The 12,331-nt window shown below is 38.8% G+C and overlaps 1 protein-coding gene across 7 annotated transcripts in view; it reads left to right on the top strand.

The window, feature by feature from the left end:
• Nucleotides 1–12,331, top strand: part of HECW2 (HECT, C2 and WW domain containing E3 ubiquitin protein ligase 2) — a 321,506-nt gene that overhangs the window by 215,197 nt on the left and 93,978 nt on the right. For all 7 annotated transcript variants that reach the window (XM_042994961.1, XM_007094709.3, XM_042994965.1 and 4 more), the window contains one exon: nt 11,177–11,362. In XM_042994961.1, the coding sequence (XP_042850895.1) occupies nt 11,177–11,362 (186 nt within the window). The remainder of the gene's footprint in view (nt 1–11,176; nt 11,363–12,331) is intronic.

The raw sequence follows: 12,331 nt of genomic DNA, 5'->3' as shown, positions 1-12,331 counted from the left end.
CTCCCTCTCTCTCTGCCCCTCCTTTGCACACGTGCGCGCTCTCTCTCTCTCTCTCTCAAAAATAACTAAACATTAAAAAAATTTTAAAAAAAAGCATTGACCTCCTGAAGAAACTAGAATATATAGGGTGACAGTGAAAATGTTGCACACTTATTTTTTGGTCATGCAGCATGATATTTGTCTAAAACATTTCTAGAAAAAAGAGAAGGGTTTGAAAATACTATATAAATTAAGCCAAAACTGTGTGTGTGTGCGTGTGTGTGTGTGTGTGTAGAATAAAAATTAGAATGTGAATAGGAAAGCATTTGGTTAGAAATTGGTTGGTTAGAAAGGATTTCTTTGTGATGTGAATCTTGTATCACAGAATAAATAATGGATATTAGTTGGTAAAAATCGTGTAGAATGACCTTCTAGGTGGAAGATATGCATGAACAAAGATGGAAGTAAAAAAATGTGTCTTATATGCATACTGAATTTTCAGTAATAAATATTACTGAAATAAATAAATAAATAAATTATTTATTATAAAATTTATTTATTATAAAATAAATAAATATTACTGAAAACATGATCTATGCTAGAAATTATGGCAGGTGCTGCAGACGCTGGGGAATAAGGTAAAGTTCTTTCCCCAGGGTGGACAGAGAGTAAGGGCAACTTTAGGAAGATGGCTGCAAAATGCCTCTCAGAAGAACTAGTTTTGAGTTAAGAGCTGAAAGATGAGAAACCATCAGTCATGGGAAAAGCCAGGGGAAGCTCATTTCAAGCAATTGAAGCAGTGAGCACAGGGACACCAGAAAAGTGAGCAGACTGTACAGGGCTGCTGTGTCATGATAGAAATGGGGAATAGTGTGATATTAAGTCAGAAAGTTAGCAAGATCCAGATCGTGGATCATTCTGAGATCATGGGGAGCCATCATGCACTTAAACTGATACGCCCAACGTGGAAACTGTAACTCTGAAAGACAAGAGTGAAAGCAGGATGATGAGAATGAAGGCTCTTTCCTGGTCCAGGGAAAAGACAATGATGACTGGAGCCTTGGGCTTGGCATGGAACTGGAGAGAAGTGCATGGATTTGAAAAACATTCTGAAGGTAGAATCACTATGATGTGGTGAGGAATTGGTTGTCAGAGATGCAAAAAGGGAAGAAGCCAGAAATACTTTTAGGGCTTTGGTTTGGCCAAGTTGTTAATTATTTTGGATCATGGTGCTAGTGTAGCAATAAATAGCTCTAAATTTGACTAGGTAGCTCTTTATCTCTGCCAGGTGTTTAGGTGTAACATGGTGGGAAAAGGGGCATTATGTCACACATCTCAGAGGGCTGAGGGAAGATAGTAATTAGAGGAAGGTTTTCCTAGCTGCACATGGAGTGATTTAGAATGAGGGGAACAGTGGCCGTAGAAGTCCAGCTGGATATCCAGTTGACCCTTGAACAACACAGGGGTTAGAGTTGTCAACCCCACACACAGTTGAAAATCTGTGTTTTGACTCCCCAAAAACTTTACTAATAGCTATTTTTGACCAGAAGCCTTACTGATAAAATAAACCAGTCCATTAATAACACATTTCAAATGTATATTATTTACTGTATTCTTCCAATAAAGTAAGGTAGAGAACAGCAAATGCTATTTAAAAAATCTTAAGAGTGTTGTAAAAAATCCACATCTAAGTGGACTCACATAGTTCAGACCCAAGTTGTTCAGGGGTCAACTGTAATACCTTCATCATGGCATGAGTTGATAAGAGCCTGGACTAGGAGGTGAGGAAATAGAGAAGAACCATCCGACATGAGAGGAACCACAGGCAGAGAGTAGGCAAGATTTGGTGGAAAATAGATAGAAAAGAATTAGTGAACAATAAGAGGAAAGTAGGCATGGATGCTCATTAAGGGAATGGAAGAAGAAGAACACACGGAATTTAACACAACAGATTATACACCGTAGGAAAACCAGAGATTACAGGGCTGGGTAGAAGTCGGCATAGTTCGATCACCAGGACTATGGTCCAGAGGTGAGGTGGGTGAGGTCATCAGTGTGTTCATATATACTGATGTTAATGTATTTCTGTCTTATTTCATTAGCTTTGCTTTACAAGTATAAGCATCTGTCTGGCTCACTGATTATTACCTCCTGGTTTACAGGTTTAGCTTGGAGCAAAGAGGACTTGGGACAGGGGTGAGCAATGCATAGCATGCCAGCTGTTCTCAGGTTTCATGCAAGAGGGATTAGATTTACCGTGCATTCAATTTAGCAGTAGTTTGTTGATTCCCTGTTACGTGTTGGGCACTATACCAAGTCCTAGAGATACAAAGATGACAGCAACTGTGGACCCAGGAGTCCCATACTTGGAAACACATCCCCATGCAATGAGCAGAGTTACAAGTGCCATAGTGGAAGGCTGCAGAAGTCTCCCTGCTAGAGTGAGTGATTCACTCAGGGCAAGGCACATGGAAGGGTAATGAGTGGGTTTGCATTTGAGATATGTTTTAACAACTGAACAGGAACTTACCCTAGAAATGAGATGGGCCAGAGCACTTTTGGTAGAAGGAGCAGCATTTGCAAAGCAGAGGTTCCTGGAGTTGTAGAGCAGTGTTGATAATCATTATGGAAGTACCAGAACTAGTACAGAAGTATAGCAGTTTGGCATTGCTGGTGTGTTAAGGGCATAGGACACTACTGAAAGTCAGGTCTGAACCTGGCAAGGGAGGCAGAAGCTAGGTTACATGAACCTAAACTCATGTATGGGACAATTTTAGGAGATGGTAGGGGCTTTTACACAAGGAAGAATGGGCTCACATTTAGAATTGATACTGTAAGACAATATCATGCTGTGGTGGGAAGAGCTTTAGACTTGAAGTCAGATAGCTCAAGTTTTCCTTTATTTGTTTGCCCTTTATGCATTCACTCAACCAGTATGTATTAAATGCCTGTGACTTGCCTGGTACAGTCTGGACTGGGAATAGACTACTAACCAAGACAGAGTAGATTATAAATAACAAACTAGTGAACAAGAAAAGGCCATTTGAGTTATGCAGTGTGGCATGAGGTACAGTACACTGGGCTAGGGTGTACTTGGGGATGAGCTTCTGGAGGCACTGCTTTAGATCGGGTGGAGAGGAAGACCTCTTTGAGGGAGCTACATTGAAGCTATTGTAAAATGTCAAGAAGCCAGGAGGGTAAAGGTCTGGCAACAGAACCTTCCTTGCCAAGGAAAAGGAAAGGCTCTAAGACTTGAAAGAATTTGAAGTGGTATATATGTGGTATATAATAAGGTCAGAGAGGTGGGCAGGGCTTCAGTATGATCTGGCAGAGTTTGGACTTTGTTCTAAATGGATTTTATTCTAAAGCGATTTCCTGTAGGGAATAATTTCAGGGTTTGAAAGTTCCTTCTAGGGTTGTGTAGGTAGCTCAGTCGGTTAAGCGTCTGACTGCAGCTCAGGTCATGATCTCGCGGTTTATGGGTTCAAGCCCTGCATTGGGCTCTGTGCTGACAGCTCAGAGTCTGCAGCCTGCTTCGGATTCTGTGTGTCCCTCTCTCTCTGCCCCTTCCATAGCTCATGCTCTGTTTCTTTTTGTCTCTCAAAACTGAATAAATGTAAAAAAAAAAAAAAAAGAAAAGAAAAGAAAAGAAGAAAGAAAGTTCCTGCTAGCTGCTTTACCAAGAATGGGTTTTAGAGGGCAAGACTGATATCAGAAAGACAAGTGAAAAGACCCTATGGGGACATATAGAAGGAGCTTGAACTAGTACAGTAGCAGTACATATGATGACAAGTGGATGAATATGGGACATATTCTGGAACGAGAGCAGACATTCTTGCTAATACATTAGACTATGGGGAGAAGAAAAAGGAAAGCCTACAAGAAAGAGCAATTGATTGGATGGTAGTGTTCAGCGGTTTGCTGGTAAATGTTCAACAACTGACTCTAGGAAAAAAGTGTGTGTGTGTGTGTGTGTGTATCTTATAAATTTTACTGAGTGAAGGATGTATAGCACACAATTTAAAAATAATGATAAAATATACACAAAATGCTTTTGTTGCTTTTTGCTGAAGTCTTGTATCCCTAGCCAGCCTACCATTGTAGTTCACAGGCAAGTTCCCACATGAATATATTCATTTGCATTAACCATTAGGACAACAGTAAAGCAAGGGAGACACAAGGCAGAGCTTCCTACTCCTTTGTCAGTGAGGTCGGTAGCACCTTCTTTTTGAATCAGATAATAGCTTTTGAATACTGGACTTCTATTTCTTCATTTGTGTGTGTGTGTGTGTACACGCGTGTGCACGTGTGCGGGCTACTTGCAGTGTAACAGCACAATGTGAAGTTTAATCTGTATTATTAGCATTTTATTTTCTCCATCAGTTTCTTAAGTCTGGACCTTACATCTAGAAAAAAGCAACACACTTTAACAAAAACAAAACAAAAGCAAAAACAAATGAAAGCTGAAAGGCTTTTGGGCCAAGGACAATATGTAAACAAATGGCTGTGGCTACATTGCAAAAAAAATTTGCTTGCAGACACAGCCAGCCAGCCATTGGGTCCATCGTTTGCCTGCACCTAGCTAGGCAGCCCTCAAAATAATATCAAGGCCTGGTTTGCATTTACTGATTTTTGTAATATTAATACTCCCAATGTAGCTGATTTTAAGCTACCAATATGACCTCACTAATCACCAAGTTCTAACTTGACTTATAGGCTGCCTTCTTGGGTACAAGTTCCTCGTCACTTCTGTGTTTCAAGTAAAGGCTGGATTCACAGTTATTGGGTTGTGATAAAAGGCTATAGCTTTTAAAGTTGGCAAGTTCTATAAATAAATGCGTATTCTTAGTTCCCAAACCTTGGAGATCCTGGTTCACTAGGTCTGGAGTGGACCTTAGGCATTTGTTTGTTTGCTTGTTTGTTTTTTAGGTTCCTTAAGTGATTCTGATGCAATTGGTCTATGACCTATAATTTGGGAATTCCTAGAATAAAAAGATACTGCGTTAAATGACCCCTCTGCTTTTGTCACAACAGTAACGCATCTGGACTTCTGACAACTCATCTATTTTAACAACATGAAGATACTCAGCAGCTTAAAAGTTTTTTTTAATTTCTTTTGTCTTCATGTTTTCATCGTCTTTCCCCTTTCTTGGGCATGTTTCAACTTTTTACACTGGGAAGCCAGTCTTGATTTTAAAGTACTCTCTCTAAAGCATTTAAACTTCTTTTTCTCCAACCTGAACTGTCTTCATTATTAGCTACAAAGATGATCTGTGCTGTGTGTCTATGCATTTCTGTAAGATTTAAATTCTGTTGGGTTTAGGAAGTCTTATTTGCCTGACTTTTATATGGCAGGAATTAAAGTTGGAGGATTTATCTCACTAATGATCTCAACATATGAATTTATGGGAATAAGTCACACAAATTTTTTTGTAAAAGGGCATTACTTGATGAAATTAAAAGCAAACTTTTATTTGGTTTCCTCATTTTAAGATTTATTATCTAGTGTTTTATTGCTTGAATTGTTTATTATCTATAACTGTTTCAGTAGCTTCCTTGTTTATATTGTTGAAAATGCTCAACATACAAAAGGAGTATTCTTTTTATGATTTGAAGATAATCAATTTATGTTGAAAAATACTCATGAAAATAGATTTCATGTAGCAGTAACTTACTTAATTTTTATTGAAAATAATGAAATTAAGTAGACATATGATTGTCATAACTCTAAAGGAAAACTTGAGAAACAAAGTTTTTTTGTTTTTTGTTTTTTTTTTCAAATTTTGCATTGCGGTTGCTTTAAGATATATACTGCTGCCCTCTGCTGGTGTGATCAGATTTCTTCCAATATTGTATTCATAAACTAACTCTGATAACTCAAGATTTAGTTATTAGTGTCATGTCTTTTATAGTTGGCATGCCTGTGTTTGTCTAATTAATGTCAGATGTAAATACGTTTCCTTATATGTAACTGAATAATGTTTCCAACATACACGCCAAAAATTATTATTCTCCTTTTAGTAAGCTGTAGAAATACATTAACTCTACCATTTAAACTTCTTGGTAGTTAGGGGCGCCTGGGTGACTCAGTCGGTTGAGCATCCGACTCCGGCTCAGGTCATGTCTCATTGTTCACGAGTTTGAGCCTCACATTGGGCTCTGTACTGACAGCTCGGAGCCTGGAGCCTGCTTCAGATTCTGTGTCTCCCTTTCTCTCTGCCCCTCCCCACTCATGCTCTGTCTCTCTAACTCTCTCAAGAATTAATAATAAACATTAAAAAAATTAAACTTCTTGGTAGTTAATGGAGAAAAAAAATATTCAAAAATACATAAATATATTCTTACAAGTCAGGAATTCCTGCTATTGCAAAATACATGAGTTGATAGTTTACAGTTAGTTTTGCCAAATAAGTTAAATTTTCCCTCTGTTTTACTCTTTAGCTAGATGAAAACAATGTAAGATCCCTTATGATTAAAGTGGAGACAGACTATGTATGAGAACTATTTCCATATCCCAGCATACATCTTATGGAAACAACGTTACTTGATTTTATTCATAGTAAAGTTTGTTTAGTGAATAAGGTATATGAATGCTCACATCTGTTCCCTTGTGAATATGAGAGACATTTGCTATAGATGCAGTGATGATATTTTTCAAGTGTGGATTCAGAGTACCTATTCTTGATGAAGGATTTACAAAATAGGAAAGATAGATTTTATTTAGAGTTAATATACTTGCCTGTGTTATTGAAAAGAACCAAATTAGATGAAATCAAGACTGGGCCAGGTAATCCCAGACATATGTTCACCATAACACTAAAGAAAGAAAGAAACCTGCCAGAAAAAGAAAAAAAGGATTGACTATTATTTGCATTGTGGTTGGTTGATAAGAAATGAATATTTATATATAATGTTCTTATTCTGTCACCAAATGGCAATAACATTCCCCTCAACTCCTCTCAATATTTTTCACTTCTAATACCTTAACACACTTAACTAAACAAAACACATTAAGCTCTGAGGAATGTTATTTTAACAAAATTCCACTAAATAAGTTCAGTTCATCATTCACGCAGCCATTGGATGTTCATTTCTTGCATGGGAAACAAGAAGCAACCAAGAATAAGGTTAAGAAAGGAATTTTGGAATAGAGAAGCAATAATTGAAGAGGACCTTTTAAATCACATGAAAGGAAAACAGTGCATCCTTTAGAGATCATGTAAAGGGGTTTCATCTACTATTAGCAGTTGCCAACTCGCCTTGCTACTCGTGACTCCACATGCAGCAGCTTCCCAGATGAGATCGTTCTTTGCATTCTACACATTACCATCTTTTTCTATAAGACCAAAACAAAACAACAGCCCAAACACCAGAAAGATCCTCACTCAGCCAGAAACACCGAACCACAGAGGGAGAATGAAATGCCTCTTTTCTCTTAACCCACAGCTTTCTTGTTGTCCACTTCCAAGAAGACTAAACTCTTTTAATCTAATCCCACCTGTTTAGTGTTTCTCAAGTCTTGGGACCCCTCTTATACTTAGCTCTGCTAGTTTTATCTGTGTTTCAGTATTTTCACTGCTACTGTGGCCTTCGATTTCCAAACTCTCCTTTCTGCCTCAAGGGAACCTCTTCCTCCCACCTTTCCCTATAATGTTCCTTACCATCCTTTTGAATCATGGGGCTGTGCTCATCCCCATGTGTGTATCCTTGGGGTTTAACACCGGGCTTATGACATAATTAATGAAAGGTTATGAAAACCTTCTTTAGTTAATAGAAAATGGGATGCTGGCCCAGGATCTTCAAAGACCTTAAAAGTAGAAAACAATTTTACTGCTATCATTCATCTGTTATAACATACGTATGATAGGTACAATCCCTTATATATTCCTTTAGTTACTTCTACTCTGTATTTTTATAGTGATTTTTTACCTCTTCAAAGCAGTTTTACATCCTTTGTTTCATTGGATTTGAACCTCACATGCCTGTGAAGAAAGCAAGGTAGTTATTATTAATCATTTTACAGTTGAGCAAAGATGTAATCTCTGAGGCAGAGATTAAATGATTTTCTTTGTCTCTGTCCATGAGTGACAGGGCTGTGGCTAGAATCTTCAGTGTAATTCTGTATAAAATGGAGTATAATTATTCTTTCTGAAATATATTTACTTATATATGTATAACTATATATTAAAAAATAGTGTATATGTTAAAAATGAAATATGTATTAAAAATATAATAAACATGTATATAAACATATAAACACACATAACATGTGTATAAATATATGTCACATGTATATATACATAAATACATATATAAATAAATTTACATATGTATATGTGTGTGTGTGTGTGTGTGTGTGTATAGTTTCTTTATAAAAATGTAGCAGTATGGAGGGATGTTCCTATTTGCCTTAAGGGTTTTATATAGACACTTACAGTCTTGCGCATGTTATTCAGACTTGAAAAAGCTATGGTTCCAAAGATTGTTTGCCAGTTTCCAATAAATCTTTCTTGCACTTATTTTACTTTCATAGATGCTTTTTTAGCAGATCACTTGAACTTGGCCCTATATTGTATGTCTTACTGAGAGGAGAGGAGGAAAATGAAAACACATAATTAATTATACGATCAGCCATAAGACTCCTGAACTGAAAGAGCTGTGTGGCCCCTGGAATTACTTCCAGCTTGGGAAGGAGGTTCTTTCACCTAATCGCTACTTCTTGCCCTAATGAAGTTCTCCTTTTCTTCAGCAGAATGAGGAGCAGGTCTGGTGCTCTAGATAGAGTCGGGATGTGGCCTATTTACTTACATTAGAGAGGGGAGGAAGAAATGAGGGGGACCAAGAGATATACCTATTTAGAACAACAGGTAATGTAACGATTTATCTGGCAGAATTATCCCATGATAATTTGTCCCCAAAGAGACTGATTAGGATGTATGACTTGAAAGCTCATTGCCGACCACCACTCAAGCTAGTATGGTCTCAGGCCTCTAAGCTTGCAATGGCTTCCATGAAAATACATCTGCAGCAAGAAGCCAAATGCATAAAACAGATGCCTTGCTGATTGTGCATAAAACACCGAGACAGGGTCAGCCACGGGCTAAACTATTAGTTAGCTAATGTTTGTCTCTGACAACCTCCAACTTCTTTTATTAGTCTCCTTCTCCGCTTTCATGGTATCACTTTCTTATTCTCTCATGCTCTCTAATTGCCCATAGCCTCTGTGTAGACTTGCCTGCGTTGGCAGTGTTCTGTGCTCTGAGCCTCACAATTTCTCACAGCCATCAAAGCCTCCTCTCATTTAGATTATCAGGTTGAAATACAACCTCAAAGTATTTTATACTCAGGTGTACCAAGGAGTTAGTGCACTAATATTTGAGGATGGTTCAGTGTGGTCCGTCTCCCTCTGTCGCTGCCTTCCATCTTTCCTTCTTTCCTCCCTTCTTTCCTTCCTTCCTTCTTTCCTTCCTTCCTTCTTCCCTTTCTTCCTCCCTCCCTTCCTCCCTCCCTCCCTCCCTCCCTCCCTCCTTCCCTCCCTCCTTCCTTCCCTCCCTCTCTTCCCTCCCTCTCTTCCTTCCTTTCTTCCATTTGTTTTGATAGGAAAAAAAATATTTTAGTAAAAAGTATATCATGATGGTGAGTCAATCAGAAAAACTATATAAAAGTTATTTTATGTAGTTTAAGCTATATGTCAATAATAGCAACCAACAAATCTCAGTGGCTTAAGGGGACAAAGGTTTGTTTGTCATTCCCAATTGGGTCATCAAGGTTCTGTGATCCCTGTAGTCATTCAGGGATTGAGGGGCCCGGGCTGGGGAGCAACCTCCATTTCAAACATCACTAGCTTCTATGATAAGTACCAAACATAAGAAAGCTCTAGAAGGATGCACATCATCAAAAATGCTTTGACCAGAACATGACACATCTTGAGGGATCCTGGACAGACAAGAACAATATTAACTGACCTCATTGTCATTCATCTTTTATCTTCAATAACTATCACAGTACTGGGCATAGAAAAGGTAGTAAATGTTTATTAAAATGAAATTATTTCCAGAGATTCTGGTTTCTTTGGGGTTTGTTTTGATCTACCTTAGTGTATGAAATAAATAACAGAACCTATGAAGTAAAGCCTGAAGGCCTCCAGACTCAATCTAGTGGCCTGGGAAGCTGAAGGTAAGAAGAATCCTTTGAATCTATCTGAGAAGAATAGAATTTCAGAGTAGGTCATTCACCACCTTGTAATTTCATGAATATCATCTTCTGTCTGATAATTCAAGGAAATAGCTCCATACAGTTACTCCTTTTCTACTTCTTGGCACATGATATTATGTGATGAATCTTTGTCGACTTATATGTTGATAGCCATGGTTTATGGTCAATTTTTGGAATCTTGTTTAAGTATCATAGAGATGAAGAATACAGCATTTTTCACAAGACAATCACTTTTTTTGTGTGGTGGAGTTTATTAAACATGCGTTTCAACTGTATAAATTCAGCCATATATGTATATATGTGTACACACACACACACACACACCCAGAAAAAATAGAGAACGAAAAAAAAATACGTATACAGCCCAGGCAGTTCAGCCTGCCATCCTGTTCTCTGAGATTTTGCCTCAAAGAAGGTGTAAGATGAAAAACTTTGATCTTTTCTGGTCTCAGTTGGATTTGAGTCTCAGTGATTGCAACTCAACTCAGGCCTTTACATGGACTCCTAATATTCAAATATGTGGCCAAGCATTTTTCCATACAACTTGGCTGCTAAGTGCATGCCAACTGCTTCATCTGGCGCTTACCCAAAGACCAGTGATCTCTTCCAGTGCTAGAGCAAAAAACTGGCTATGTTGGGGGTCCCTGTGAGGTGGTATATTTGTGTCTGACATGATGTGACTTTGTGTGCTTTTTTTCTAAGACCAACTTTAGGACCTAACATCCCCTGTAGAATGAGACTCCACAGCATTCTTGTTCTTTAGGAAATGAGACCTCATCAGTGAAGATACCTTACTTTCTGTAGTCTTCCTATTTTATTTTCATCAAAATATTGTTCTCAGCCTGCTGCTTCCATGTGCGGGTCCAGAGTTACGTTGAAGCTGATATGCCCACTGGAAGACTAAATGTGCCCTCGAGGACCATGTGTGTTCCTTTTGCGGGTCCCAGGCCGGTTAACGTGGGCTCTCCATTCTTTCCTCCAGAGTGCCTACCGCATGTTTACAAACAATACGTGTTTGAAGCACATGATCACCAAAGTCCGGCGGGACACCCACCACTTTGAACGCTACCAGCATAACCGAGATCTTGTGGGATTCCTCAATATGTTCGCCAACAAACAGCTGGAGCTGCCAAGGGGCTGGGAAATGAAACACGATCATCAGGGCAAGGTAACATGGGGGAGTTGCCGCGTGGAAGCTGCCGAGTGACCGCGGGCTGCTTGTGGCTTTGGCAGTGGCTCTGCCATTGAGGGAGGGCTGAGAGCTTTTGAGAGGTGAAACCTTCCCCGTCCAGGTTCCAGTGAAACCTGGACTACAGGTTGTTACTACAAGCAGTGATATGCTGTTCTGGAACAGTGTGTGGAGCAGACAGGTGTGGGGACATTTGTTTGGCAAAATACTCCCTTTTGCCTGGATATTCTTCTACCTGTAGTCACCATTTTCTGCTGATCAGAGAAAAGATTTCTCAGGCAGTGACACTTCTTTCTCAGTTGTACAGCTTGTGTGATGGATAGTTTATTTAAAAGTTGGGGTGTTGTTTGTGGAAGGTGGCTAGGAGGTCAGTAAATAACTATACAAGGTGTGTCTTATGACCTCAGTGATGTAGGTTCAGAACCCTGATTTTGTTATATGAAACAGCACTCACAGAGTAATTCATTTATGATGAGAAATGCATAATTGTGTCACACAGGCCAGAGTAACCACATCTGCACTCTCTTTATAGATAGATGAACCAGAAACCTGGGCTATGATCAGGAAGTTGTTATGAGTAAGAAGCAGAATGAGAACGTTAGTAATTTTTATAAGGTGTTTCTCAGCTAAGATTGTATTTATTTAACTCTGGTTTAGTACCTGCTATGAGCCATGAGCTGTTTAAGATATATTTAAGCTCCTCACAACAATTTCATAAGGCAATGGTTACTATTATTGCCACTTACAGATTAGAAGCCTCAGGTCCAGAATGGTTTGGTGACTTGCCCAATGTCAGAGAGGGCAAGTGACCAAACTGTGCTCTAACCCAGGCAGTCTGGTGCAAGGGTTCGTGCTCTTAACTGCATATGCTCTCCATGTATTAACTAGCCTCAGTTTCTCTGTATGTAAAAAGACTTGAAATACATGACTTGAAGGATGGAGAGGATT

Source organism: Panthera tigris, chromosome C1 (assembly GCF_018350195.1).
Source record: "Panthera tigris isolate Pti1 chromosome C1, P.tigris_Pti1_mat1.1, whole genome shotgun sequence".
NCBI classification, from domain to species: Eukaryota; Metazoa; Chordata; class Mammalia; order Carnivora; family Felidae; genus Panthera; species Panthera tigris.
This window is presented reverse-complemented; position numbering and strand designations above follow the sequence as displayed.